The sequence below is a fragment of the Chanos chanos genome, chromosome 16, assembly GCF_902362185.1.
Source record: "Chanos chanos chromosome 16, fChaCha1.1, whole genome shotgun sequence".
Lineage (NCBI taxonomy): Eukaryota > Metazoa > Chordata > Actinopteri > Gonorynchiformes > Chanidae > Chanos > Chanos chanos.
Window position 1 is genome coordinate 17,030,581 of NC_044510.1, and position 15,001 is coordinate 17,045,581.

General features: G+C 39.0%; 1 protein-coding gene across 1 annotated transcript in view; it reads left to right on the forward strand.

Annotated features, from left to right (window-relative positions):
* The first annotated feature begins 657 nt into the window (after nucleotides 1–657).
* Nucleotides 658–15,001, forward strand: part of LOC115829281 (GTPase IMAP family member 8-like) — a 29,864-nt gene continuing 15,520 nt past the window's right edge. Inside the window, 3 exon segments of the mRNA XM_030793335.1 lie at nucleotides 658–880; nucleotides 911–1,045; nucleotides 10,406–11,295. Coding sequence (XP_030649195.1) covers nucleotides 658–880; nucleotides 911–1,045; nucleotides 10,406–11,295 — 1,248 coding nt within the window.

A 15,001-nucleotide genomic window follows, 5' to 3' on the forward strand; every position in this document is an offset into this window, starting at 1 on the left:
TAAATATCACTGTCCCAAATTTTCTTGCGCAATCAGAAGAGTGAGGATATGATGGTAACAGTGTTGGGTTTGGATCAATGACAGAAACCCGAAGAGTGAAGATCTGATGGTGACAGTGTTGGGTTTGGATAAGTGAAAAGGACAGAGAGCTCAGAAACATGGCAACAAGCAGCAGTCCAGGTGAGAGACATATTATTAATATTTATATTTCTATCATGTCTAATACATGTCAAAATCATCAAACAATGGTAAATGGTTTTGTTTCTGTCTGTTTTTCCTGTAGAGCTAACTGATGACAATGAGAGTGTTGAAGTCATATTAATTACATTAATCAGTCATAGGTATGTAAAACTATGAAAGTTCATTAAATAAAGTTTGCATACATACAATGTTTTTACAGACTACAGACAGAGATCCCCTGGCCTGAGAATAGTGCTGATGGGGAAGACTGGTGTTGGGAAGAGTGCCACAGGAAACACCATCCTGGGGAAAGATGTTTTTAAAGAAGATGAGTGTTTTGAGTCAGTGACTAAAAGATGTCAGAGAGAGACAGCTGAAGTCAATGGAAGACAGATAACAGTGATTGAAACACCAGGACTGTTTGGTACAGAGATTGATAATGAGGAGATGAAGAAAGAGATCAGTAATTGTATCGTCATGGCAACACCAGGACCACATGTGTTTCTACTGGTGTTATCAGTGGGACGTTTTACTAAAGAAGAGAAAGAGGCAGTGAAGATCATTGAAGAAACTTTTGGAGACAAAGCCGGAATGTACACTATGGTCCTGTTCACTAAAGGAGATCAGCTAGGGAAGAAAACCATAGAACAGTACATAGGAGACCCTGGAACTGACTTAGGGAATTTGATTGACCAGTGTGGTAACAGATACCATATGTTTAATAACACAGACCCCAGTAACCAAACTCAGGTTGTGGAACTCCTGGAGAAGATAGACACCATGGTGTCAGAGAATGGAGGGACCTTCTACACTAATGAGATGTTCAGACAGGTAGAAGAAACTCCCCAAGAGGAAAAGGAGAGAATACCGAGAGAGAGAGAGTGGAGGAGATAGAGAGAGAGAAAGAAGAACTGAAGGCTGAATATGAGACAGAGAAAGAGAGAATGAAAGAGACAGTAGATGAGAGAAAGAGACAGAATGAAGAGACGAAAAGAAGGGATGAGGAATTTAGGGAGAGAGAACAGAAAATGAAAAGAGGTGGATGAAAGAGAGAAAGATTGTGAAAGAAGGAAAGAAGAGGATGAGGAAAGGATGAAAGAATGGGAGATGAAAATATTTGAGGTTATGGAAGCACAATTTGAGAAACAGAGACAAGAAGAACTGTTAAGGAGAAAACAGGAGGACCAGCAACAGATGGAGAGAGAGGAGAAAGAATGGATAGAATGGGGTGAGAGACGGAGAAAAAAAAAAAAGAAATTAGATCATGAAATAGAGAGAGTGAAAAGGAGAATTAAAGACATGGAGGAAAAGATGGTGATGAAAAAGCAAACAAAGGAGCAGGAAAAAATCAAAATGGTGGAAACATTAAGGAGTGAAAGAGAGGATTCAGAGAGAGAGAGAAAGAGGAAAAGGACAGAGCACTGAGAGAAACAGAACTGAAATATCAGACTGACACTGAAGAGATGGAGAAAAGTGTCACTACACTGAAGGAGAAGATTAAACATCTCACACCAGGTAAATGATTACGTTTTTTACAATGTAATGATTACATTTTTGATACCACCAGAAATGCAGAACTACAAATATTATCATTTACTCAATCACCTGTGATAATGAAGAGTTAAAACAGGGCACAGCGTGCTTGAGAAATGTTTTAAAAAACACTGTGTTATACCCTTCTGAGCATCTGAAAAACAGGGCACAGATCCGTTCAGCAAACAGGAATCAGATGTCCCAGTTTCAAAGGGACAAAATAGAAATTCACAATATAATTGAAATGAAACAGTAAATGCTACTGACTGGAGATCATGTGACTGGGCAATAGAGGCAATATTCCCCTGCATTACTTTATACAACAGTTCAAAGACTTTATTGAAACCAAATCATATACTCCTATGTCTACATCCCATTAAAAAACAAGTCTGAACATGAAAAAGTATCCTATCTATAGTAAATGTTATAAAGGGAACATTTCACGTCAACCACACTCACACAAATGTCATCTCTGACTGGTGCTCCTCCCACCTGTTGGTAGGCTACACAGTGATGGTGAACCAAACTGCTGTGTTCCCAGCATAATAAAGTTATAAGACTGGCCAGGATTTTTATTTTTATGGAGTGATTAAAAAAAATCAGTTTTATCTAAAGAAGAAACAGTCTGTAGCTCCACTGCAGATTTCCTCCACCCTGAGGTATCACATGTCAGAGAAATCAGTTACAAACTCTGACATTATTCCTTCACTATGGAATTCTTTGCATCTGTCATGAAGTGAATGAGATTCTGGATAAATGTACAGATTACTCTGAATTTATTAGAAGAAGGCACAGAAAAGACCTTTGGAAATCACAGGAGTCTTGATACAGACTTCTAGTAAAGACGACACAGGCATTGACAACACAATTCCACACAAAGTAACAAAAGTAAAACTAGGATTATTTATACAAACAGAGCAGAACTACTTTAATTGAACCATGATTAACTAAGGATTGACCAACAGGGTTAAATAAAGGAAACCAGGGAGAGCATACAAAAATCTACACAAGATACACAAATGACCAGCAGATGGGAAGAGAGAGAACCAGGACATGGCAACATCAGTGTAAGGAACAGTGAGGTTAAACAGTTGAGCAGGCAGTTCACTCCTTTGATTCATAGTCAGCCAAACTGCACTGTTTAGTATTATTTCCCTTTCCTTTCCTTCAGCACAGCCATTATACACAGGTGCATTCATGTTGTAAAACAGGGAGTCTGAAACCAACTAAGTGCTTTCCTGTAATTTCAACCCTGTAATGTTTACATTAAATCCATTACATGACAGCATAGTGGCTCAGAGCTTTTGACATTATAGAATCCCCAGTGATGTCCAGATTTTTAAAATATTACATTTTTACTGATTGATCTGTACTAGTGGTACCTCTTGAGTTCTCTGCTCTAAAATACTTTAGTCAGTAGTGTAACTAAAGGTTTATTTCAGGGTGGGCCCTTTGTAAACTGATATCATATCTCAGAAATATCCATCTAAGCAAGGAAAAAGGGAAAAAGTAGGTACTGTATAGCATGCCTACTGAAGCGTTCATTAAGACAGAGTAATTTCCTCTAGTTTCTTTATTGGTCTAGAGGGATCAATTACATATTTTTTTATGTTATGTTGGCTTAACGTTCTCTACTCTATACTCTCTAACTGATGTTTCATTTTGTAAAAGTGTAATTCCAATAACATGGTAGAGCATTTTGAAACACTTCAATTACATTTCAGTTGCTAGTGAATGCATTATTTTTGCAGTTAGTAAATTCCTCCAGACAGCTGTTCCCAACCTGGACAAAGATCACTAGACTGGCTTGGAATTAGTATACATGGGCATGGACGACATTTGAGATGCATGTCAGGGGGGCAAACCATTTCAGCCAACTATAGGGTGACCATACGTCCTCTTTTTCCTGGACATGTCGTCTTTTTGGAACCGGCCGGAATTTCTAAATCGTCTAAAATGTCTGGGTTTCGGCTTTTGCCTCCTACAGTCGTCATTCATCGTGTGCGTTTCACCTTTCTCTTTTGGTCCCGTGTTCTTGCACTCCGCCATTCACCAGTCATGTACACACCCTGCTCGCAAACACTGGTCAGACCGCATTTCAGTGATTGCCCTCAGCACTGCAGCAACAGCCAGGACGATTAAAGACAGCCAAACAAATGCCAAAAGTTACAAGGAAAGAAATAAGATCTTCTGATCATTATGGTTATGACATTTGCTCTTTGTCTTATTAAAGACGAGCTGTTCATGTATTGTGGCAGGCTTGGCTTGGGCTGAAGAGGTGTCAATTTCACATTGATACAACTGCTTATAAGTGAGGGCTATAACCAGGAATGAAAAATACTTTACTTGTTAACGCGATAGGAGCAGAATACGTCATTCATATAGATGAGTACAATGGCGGTACACAAACTGTCACATGGATTGAACATCACAACACAACATGATCAACAAACCACATCCACTTTGATAAGACACAAAAAGGGAAACGCGAACCAACAATGGTAAACTGGGGCTAATTTACAGCTCGTCACCCCAGTGCATGCTGGGACACTCCGCCCACCTGCCCCCCAACACGCTACAGTATTAAAGATCAATAACATACTTTCATGGCTGTGGACACATTTGTCAAATATTTGACAAATGTCCTCTTTTTTGAAAACCAAAATATGGTCACTCTAGCCAGCTGTATATTTGGGTCTACATCAGTAAAATAAAATAACCTATATGTAAAATAATCGACTTTTGTCTGAACTATAAACTGACATGATCTGAGAGGCAACGCTTACAGTTTTACGTGACTGTTCATGTCCTTTCAGCTTAAACACTGCAGAAATATCCATGCCACTTTTCTGGTGTTCTTTGAAATTTTCGGTAGCCTCTAGGTCAACACTGGAGCAGAAAGGCTTGTTAGGCAGGTAATTGGTGCCCCTGTGACACTTGTCTGTTCAAACTGTAGTTTTCTGCTAAATCAGTTTTTGGCTTTTTAAAGAAGACATTGTAAAGTATATCGGGTCATTTAGCCATTTCTAGTCATCAACCAACGCACCTTTACGGGGTGACTAATTTCTAGAGAGAAACATTACAAGCCAATCTCTTGATAGTTATCACTACTCAGCTGGCCCCTAGTGTCGTGGAGATCTTTCTCTATATATAGTGTATAGTTTTAACACATATCAGCATTCCATAATTAAAGTGAGATGATGAACATTTTAGAAGGGGTGAATGCAAAAAAACACTAATTAATTTATTTCTACATTTCTGATTCTGATGGTCTATAAATTATCAGTCAAACTGATAAATGTGGTTTTGTTTTTTCACGTATTTTGCCATCAGACATGAGTGAAGACAAGGCCAAGCAGCCAACAGGGAGGTCCAGCCCTCCCCTTGAACGTCCAGACAGTAAGTTTCACAAACAGTGAAATAATTTTGCTCTTATAGAACACTGTATACAGCACTTTGATCGAGCTGGAGTGAAGAAACAATAGTGACTACATAATCATGAGGAACATTTTCTCACTGCACTGCAGTTATCCATTCATCTGTTACATCAAATAATGTGCATAAAAGCATTTCTGATATGAAACCGTTTCCTCTAAAGGCTCATCACCATAATAACTGGTCAGAGTTTACTTTACACAGTACTTTGGTTTGAGTACACTCAACAGAATATAATCACACAGTTAAACAGAACCAAAAACAAGAGGCATGTAGCCTCTTCAAAAGTTTTTAAAGATTTATCTGCTTTAAACAGAACATACCTGTTTTATAAGTAATGCGTCTGATTCCACAGGCTGTGTATGTTTCCTAGAGGATATATCTGATTACATAAGGCATATGTCACAGAAGGGCAGGGAAACTAGAAGCATGTCCTAGGAGAGCAGTTTACAAACTGAGGTTGAAGCTAACCAGCAAACTGAGTACCACAGATAAGAATAAACCGTGTTTTAAAAACAGGCAGAGATCCCAAACATCAAGGCAAACGGTTATCAAAGATCAGGCAGAAACAGAGTTTAACAAACAGGAGGTTGGTCCATAAGAGAACAAAGCCAATGAGAATAGCTTGGCAACACAGGAGTATATGGGACCTGACAAAGCCAGAGTGGAGAAGGAGTATGAACACACAGAGACATTGTATAGGTGTGAGTAATAATTAGTTGATAATTAGTTTTCAACAGGACATATCTGATTATACCGAACATATGTGTTTAATGAAGGATATGTGTGCTTTATATAGTACATACCTGTTTCATGAAGGACATGTTTATTTATATCAGATATATAATCACTATAAAACATGAAAATGATTATAAATGCTATATGTGCTTAATGAAGGGTAGGTGTGCTTATAAAGGATAAAGAGGTAAAGAGTTTGTGATAAGTATTGGGAAGCAGGCTCATAAAATGAGGGCTGTGTTTCTGAAGTCCTCACTTGATGTAAAAATGTGTCTTTGAGCAAGGCATGTAATCCACGGGATGCTTTGTGTACGTGTGTGTGTGTGTGCACGTGTGTGTGTGTGTGTGCACATGCGCGTGTAAATGCATAGATGAAAATTCACAGCAAATAAATTTAAGGAAGAAATACATTTTTACTTAAAAAAGGAAACAAATCTTTCACATGAAGTGAAGACCATGTTCATCATTAATGCCTCCTCACATGTAAGGAAAGGTTAATTTATTAACTTAGTAAATTATTAATTTAATTCATTTCATTCAGAATGAACTTCCTGTTGAATTTGGCTCATTCAGATTACTTTGGTTTAACATGGATATTTAGATCCTGAGATATGTTTCTTTCCTGAGTGAACAATATTCTGTTACAAAAGTAAAACTGCAAATACAGTAGAATGTTCATTTCATGAAAATCCAAGTTCTAAAATAAACTTATATTCAAGTGTATTTTATTTTTCAGTGTCTGACATGGGGACTAAGCAAAAGGGTAAGTAAAAGATGAAAATTTTATTTTAAGGCCTGTAATACCAACCACACAACTATAAACATTTGTTCACTAATTCGTTGACCAATTCATTCTGTTCTCCAAGACAAGTGTGAAAGTTGAACACCTAGCAGTGAACTTCACTCCACTCTACACTGCGTTTTTAAATGTACATTACTGTACTTGTTTTGTACTATACAGGATCCAAATTAAACATAATGTTGACTCAGTTTTTGCTCCTGCTCATAGCCCAGATTTAAAGACTAAGCTGTGTGGCTGTCTGGTAATGAACTCATAAATTAACACAAGTTCTCTGGCTTGAGATTTCACAATAATTACAGACTTACTCATAAGCACACTTTATGGATGAGAAGAACCTTTGGAAGCTTAAAAAAGACAGTTCTCTTGCAAGTTTACAACAGGGAAACAAATCAAGGTACTTAAAAACATTACAAAAATCAGAATGGAGGTGCGAAATCATACATTTGACAAATGACGGACAAATTTAACTAACTGGTCTCATTCAAGTTTCCTATTCCCATGAAAGACTAATGAGCACAAAGAGTAAAAATAAGACTGTAAACATTTATAACTGATAAGAAAACCAAATCTCAGCTGTGCTTAAAAATAATGAAAATCAACAGGATTCCTGTAAAAAGGACTGTGAACCATTGTAGAACCAATCAAACTAACAAGGTTTTACAAAATGCTAGCTATACTGTAAATTAATAGCTGTGGCCTTAGCATAGCCTTTGTGAACATCAACAGTATGTGCTACAAGGCATTTAGCACTATTGATAGCTTGAGAAAGAGAGGCAGTGAATCAACGAATTTCAGCTAATGAGTAGACGCAGTCCGTTGTGAGATGTTTGTATTTATCTATGTGTACTAAAAAGTCATAGAGTCAACCCAGACCGAGCCACCCCAGTTGATTATGGGTAGGGGATTCTACATGTCATCATTTACAACGATCCTCTTATCCAGATGACTCCTTAAGCCATTAAAGATTTTGGTACATCCTAGACTTTTTTCCTTAACAAATTTCTTACTTTAGAATTTAAAAAATGATCTCTGATTAAACTGTAGAATGTATCTGCCTACATTTATTAATTATTTTTTTCACAAGGTACAAGTAGTTTAGGTAACCCAAGGAGCATTCAGGGACTCTTAGCACCATTAAAATTCAGTTAGATTCACTGCATTCTGTTTCAAAAATAACCTGCTTGTAAATTCAAGTTCAAGTTCAAGTTCAAGTTCAAATTTATTTAGAGCCCAATATCACTGTTTACAGTCTCAGAGGGCTTTACAGGCCACAACAGTCAAATCAAAATCAAAATATGACGGCACCCCCTGACTTAATCCTCATGGCGGGCAAGAAGAAACTCCCCAAAAACCCAAGAGGGAAATGGGAAAATGGGAGAAATCTTGAGGAGGACCACCGAGAGAGGAGACCCCTCCTTGGTCAGACAGGTGTGCAATAGGTGCCGACCACGTGGGCAGTTACAGCTGAAAGTAAATTGGGGCATGAACAAAGGGGATGGTGATGTAGACAGGAGGCTGATGGAAGATGATAACACCAGGATGGATCAGTCCACAGGGCGGGAGGAGTCAGGATCACTGGTGTCTCAATAGTAGCATGTGTGGCTCGACAGAGAGAGAGAGAGAGAGAGAGAGAGAGAGGGAGAGAGAGAGCGAGATAGAGAGAGCGAGAGAGAAAGGCACATTGTTAGATGTTCATTTCCACATAATGGTTATGGTAAATATACATCGTGTGCCGAGTGCAGGCAGGGACTCCAGCAAGACTAACTAGTACAGCATAGCTAAAAGGGAGAGCTAGAAGGTAATATGGACATAATGGCACTCTGGGACACAAGGCGGCCACCCACTCCACAGTCAACAAACCTGAGTGAACATGTTAAAGTGGGGGGGGCGACAGCATCCAAACATCCCAGTTCACCAAACAATCTATGCCCGAGAACCCTCCAGATCTGCTCCTTTGCCTAGTAAAGAGCTATTAGCAAAAGGCTTGGCTAAACAGATAAGTTTTCAGCCTTGACTTAAACATAGAGACTGTGTCTGAGTCTCGAACATTAATTGGGAGGCTATTCCATAACTGTGGGGCTCTGTAAGAGAAGGCTCTGCCCCCTGCTGTAGCCATCATAACTCGAGGTACCAACAAATAGCCTGCACCTTTTGATCTAAGTAGGCGTGGTGGATCATAAAAGACCAGGAGTTCGCGCAGGTACTGTGGCGCAAGACCATTTAATGCTCTATATGTTAATAGTAAGATTTTATAATCAATACGAGATTTGACTGGGAGCCAGTGCAGTGTGGATAAGATAGGGGTGATGTGATCATATTTTTTGGTTCTAGTAAGAACTCTGGCCGCTGCATTCTGAACTAACTGTAGCTTATTTATACACCTGTTAGAGCATCCAGACAGTAAGGCATTACAGTAGTCTAACCTATAGGTAATGAAAGCATGAACCAATTTTTCAGCATCTTGAAATGACAATGCATTTCTTATCTTGTTAATATTTCTAAGATGAAAGAAGGCTATCCTGGTGATATTATCGACATGAGCTTCAAATGAAAGACTGGGGTCAATAATTACACCAAGATCTTTTACTGCCGCACCTGATGAAAGAGAAAGGCCATCCAGAGTAACTATGTGGTCGGAAAGCTTACTCCTAGCTGCATGTGATCCTAGTACAAGTACTTCTGTTCTTTCAGAGTTGAGTGAGAGGAAGTTCGTAAGCATCCAGTGCCTGATATCCTTTAGACATTCCTCAATTTTGTTAAGTTGGTGTCTCTCGTCTGGCTTCGCTGAGACATACAACTGTGTGTCATCAGCATAGCAGTGGAAGCTAATACCGTGTTTACTAATAACATTACCTAGAGGTAGCATATATAAAGAGAAAAGCAGTGGGCCTAAAACAGAACCTTGCGGGACTCCGAACTTTACCTCAGTATGTGCAGAGGACTCACCATTTACATCAACAAACTGATAACGATCAGTTAAGTAGGACCTAAGCCATAAGAGGGCCGTTCCCTTAACTTCAACAACATTTTCTAGTCTATCAAGGAGAATGGTATGATCAATGGTGTCAAAGGCTGCACTGAGGTCAAGCAGCACAAGCAAGGAGACACAACCCTGATCAGAGGCCAGTAAGAGGTCATTTGCAACTTTAACCAGTGCTGTCTCTGTGCTGTGATGAGGCCTAAATCCTGACTGATACAGTTCATGGATGTTATTCTTATGTAAGTATGAGCATAACTGCTGTGCTACAGCCCTTTCTAGGATCTTGGAAATAAAGGGGAGGTTAGATATTGGCTTGTAGTTGGACAATGAACAGGGGTCAAAGTCAGGTTTTTTAATTAGGGGTTTGATAACTGCTAGTTTAAAAGATTTAGGTACATAGCCAGTACTAAGGGAGGAATTGATTATTTTTAAAAGCGGTTTGATGACTACTGGCAGTATCTGCTTAAGGAAACGTGTAGGTAAGGGATCTAGTACACAAGTTGGTGATTTTGATGAAGAAATTAGTGAGGTCAATTCGGTCGCCTGAAGGGGAGTAAAACATTCTAATCGCTGATCTGATATAGTTCTATTGTTATCTACAGTGTTAGTGATCAAATTATCTGGTTTAAAGTTTATAGCCTGGATTATATGCATAGTCCATGCTTATTTCCTAAACTTCGTTGGACAATATTCCGTTCATTTTTTAAACATACATCTAACTTCTTACATAATTTTAGTGCCTACAAGGATTGTGCTGGTTGGGAAGACTGGAGCTGGGAAAAGTTCCTCAGGAAACACAATCCTGGGACGGAAAGCCTTCAGAGCAGCCAAGAGCAGCTCCTCCATCACCAAAGAGTGCTGTAAGGAGGTTGGTGAAGTGGCTGGGAGGAAGCTGGTTGTCGTGGATACTCCTGGTCTGTTTGACCCAACTTTGTCAGATGAAGAACTGACACAGAAAATTGGAAAGTGCATAAATATGACAGCTCCAGGTTTACACGCAATTGTTGTGGTCATCAAAGTGGGTCCCTTTACAGAGGAGGAGAGACTGTCTGTGGAGAAAGTCAGAGCCATGTTTGGTGAGGAGGCTGACAGATACACCATGGTCCTCTTTACTCATGGGGATGAACTGGACTCTTACATTGAAAAGTACCTGAGTGAAGCACCTCAGGATCTCAAAGAATTCCTGAAATTGTGCGGAGGCCATCATCACATCTTTAACAACAAAGACACGCACAATCGTACCCAAGTGCTAGATTTCCTTGAGAAAGTGGACAAAATGATGTCAGGCAACGAGAGTGAATATTACACTTGCCCTATGTTCCAGGATGTTGAGAAAATGCTTCAGTCCAAAGAGGAAGAGCTAAAGCATATGTATCAAAAGAAAGAGGAAGAATTAGTACACAAATTTAACAAGGACAGGGAAATGTTGCTGGATACCATTAAATCCCTTAAAGAGTCAGAGCAAGCAAAAGAAAAAGTAAAACTCCTAGAGAAAAAGAACATGGAGCTGATGGAATACAAGAGATATTATGAGGAGAAACAGAGGGCCATCAGGGATGAGATAGAACAAACACCAATGAATGAGAAAATAATGATGGAGATCTGCATTAGATTAAAGAAATTTTATGTGTGATATTGTCTGTCAAGCAGTGGCGAACCGTGAGATCTGGGCCTTCTGAACCACCCCCCCCCCAAAGAAAAGGTCACTAACGAAAAACACGGGGCATCCCAGGCCATTTTTCCACTTTAGGCAAAATATAATTTTACTGCTCCATCTTCGAAAATTGCATTGTTCTAGGGGACATTCTGGAAAACGGTAACGTGGCTTAATGTCCAAAAACTGCAATCAATAATCACCAAATTTCTTTCGGACATCTCTTGTCAGAAACACTTCCTCCTGTAAAAAATTCCAATCTGAAATCGTAGGAGTGTGGTCGTTATCTCACGTTAAGCATTTTCCTCTCCACTGACACCCATTATAAGGAAAAAGCTTAGCGTGGCTTAATGTTCCAAAGCTGCCATCAGTGATCATCAAACTCATCTGATATTTGGTGATAACTGATGGCAGTTTTGGAACATTAAGCCACATTAAGCTTTTTCACAGTAAGCGTTTTGGAATGTTCAGATTTAGGGAACATTGCCAAGAATGTCGTATTTCCAAGTTCACCACTAGTTGCCAAAGCACACCGTCGATGTAGTAAAGTAAAAAATAAATAAAATAAATTCTAAGCAATATCATTAGCACTAAGGTAGGTCTCGTAACTTAGCGAGTGAGCTGCGGGTCTTCTAGAATACCCTGGAGCCAAGTGAAAATCTGAAAGAATACGCCCATTGGCAACAAAACGAAATATGACTGGTTGATCAAATTGTCAATCCAAACCTACGCTCTCAGTCTGTTTAATGGTCAGGGCATTCTATCAAGGACATAGAATACCCCAGAAGGAGGATATTCTCCCCATAGACTACTGTAGAAAATATCTGACTGGTTACATTTTTTCCAACACAAAACCACTCAAATGCACAGTGCATAGACAGAATACAACAGAAACAAGTCAGTGAAATGCTTAATATTAAAGATAAGCAACGCAGAGACGATTTTTATTTATTTTATTTATTCATTTTATTTAAATTTTATTTTATTTTATTTATAGAACTAACCAGATGCATTTTTTTATTTTTTGGCTTGAGGATTTCAGGGCCTTCTCTGAATACCTTGAAGGCCCTGACGGTTCGCCACTGCTGTCAAGTAAGGTTGAATTCAGTGAAACGTTCTCAGTGTTCAGTCAAGACACACACACACAAAAAAACGCAGCTGTTTTGCAACACTAGCCCTATCTAGCTGGCTTGGTATAACTCTTGGTTCGGTGAACTGTTAATTATCAACTACACCACAAAGTAAATATAATCTAAATAGTAAAAACTCCAAAAATATCGGTGTCAAAAGAATTTGACAAACCATAATCGTCATTGGTCGGTTAAGTCCCCAACACTTGAACCATCCACCAAGTGTATGCACATAAGAGTGAAAAGTTATATGTTTAACAAATAGCCTACTGGAATGGAAACTCAAGAGTTTTCACTAAACCCACTTTCTGCAGTATCCCCCTGATGAGTGACTAGAGTGCTGAAACAAAAGCCACAGTGAAATGTTTCTGGAGGGCATTCTAATTTAAATGTATCTGTCAGTTTATGTAAGAACTGAAAAGGTTTTTATTTTTCATAAACATAAATTAACAATTATGGAATTTTGTTTGAAAAATTAAGCAGTATATTTTCTTGTTGCAGTTCATCATGAAATGAAGCTATCTGAAACAAACACGTCTCATAGATTTTCATAAAGGTATGATGATATTCATGATTTTTCATAACGATATGATGACATTCACGATTTTGTATGCAGCATGCCTTTTTATATGAAATTAATGAGCACTAAATCAATGTCTTTGGCTGTGCTGTTGTTTTCATTTAAAGAATGAGCAGCATATGTATGCATGGAGATATTCACAGCTTTGCTTTTTAAAGATAAATCTCTGTAAAGCCAATGATTCAGTTTTCTCAACTTTTTTTCTGTGATGGAAATAAAATTTGAGGTGTTTTTTTATGACAGGAATGAAATTAAGACTACTAATAAAACAGCAGCATATGAAGTTTAAGACCACACGTTAGCTCTCTGTAAAATACAGATGGACCTGAAAATAAACCTGAGAGAGAGGATCGATGATAGAATGAGAAGAAAGAGAAGAGTGCGAAATGGTCTTATGAATACTAATACCTTTATTGTCATTGTACATGTACAACGCAATCCAGTATACAGATGAAAATGTCAAAATAATAAAATTTGTTGTCAAAAATATTTTTGTTGCTTCGAAAGAGAAACAAGACTTATTTCTGTTATAAACAGATTTAGTCTTTTTGACAAATATTTCAACATGGGACCTTAAAGCAAAAAAAAAAAAAAAAATCATTTTGGGGGTTGGAAAATGTGTGTTTTGCTTAATGATCAAGTAATGATCATTAATAGTTAAGCTAACAAGACAAAAGGTTAACAGAAGTCCAAGAGGATTGGACAATAGAGAATCCTGCTCTATCAATAAAACAATGTGGAACAGTGAGAGTATTCTGTCAGATACGTAAAGTCATAGCAGAGGTGAAGGTTTGAGGGTGAAAGGGCAATACTATGGCTCTGTCCAGCTCACTCTTCCCATCCTTTCTCTTTGACTGTTGGCCTGAACAAAGAACAGAGCCTTACTGGAACAGTGGTCAACTGGAGAGATGGACCTCAGCAGTGTCCACATATTGTGTGGTGTCAAAGAGTCTGTTGTCCATGTTTGGTGTCTCTGCAGTAAGATCCAGAGGTCAACCATATTACTTGATACTGTATTGCAGTGCCTCTGTGGTTTCACATCACAGCCACCACATTCTCACAGGCAAGTTAGCCAGCCATGCTAAGTCTGTGAGAACAGAGCACACTTAAGGTTTTCATGCTACCAGCTACACAAGCTCTGTTACCATTGTCTTAGCCTTGGTTGTTTCAGGAAGAACTGCCCTAGATCTCCTCCTCTTTCCACTGTATAAGGCCTCCCCTCCACTGTCAGTCCCTAATATTATCCAGCCCATGTAGAAATTGGTGAAGCATACGCAAAGCAGAAGTTTCTCTCTCATGGCCAGATTTCCACTCCACCTATAGTGATTGCGCTATGTTAATTCCAGCAGACAGGATATAGCTATGTTTGTCAGGTCACAGCTCTCATCTGTGAGTGAGTATCTGATGGTTTGGAAGAACAAGGCCGATCTGAGGATTTGCATAGGCCACTGCTGCTCAGCTCTCCACTCTGCTGAGACATAGATTACCTTTTTTTTCAATTTCAGTTTTTTTTTTGGGGGGGGGGGGGGGGGGGGGGGGGGTAGGGGGGGGTATGTTGTTTTGCTTTAGTTTTTTGTTTGTTTGTTTGTTTGTTTGTTTCTTGTTGAGGTTGCACTGAGTAGTCTGAAAGCCGACAGTGTCAACTTTTAACTGAAGAGATGTCATTTTCCACAGCAGTCTATGAGGTTACTGTGTCCTGTACTCTTGACTTTGAGAAAGAGTGAAAGACAGCTGTACCCTATCATAGAGGAGAATCAGGTGGTCGGGAACTTGGTGGTGTTGTGTTATGAAACTTTTCCCTAAGGCATTGTTCCATTAAAAAGTCCCTCTCTGCTTTGACTGACAGTCAGAATGCAGCTACGCTTATCAAACAGCTTTTGATAAGCTGAGAGAGGCACTGAACAATGGTGTGGCAGTGGCTCATTCTGATTTTTTTCAAACCATTCACATGCATAACTAGTCCTAGTCC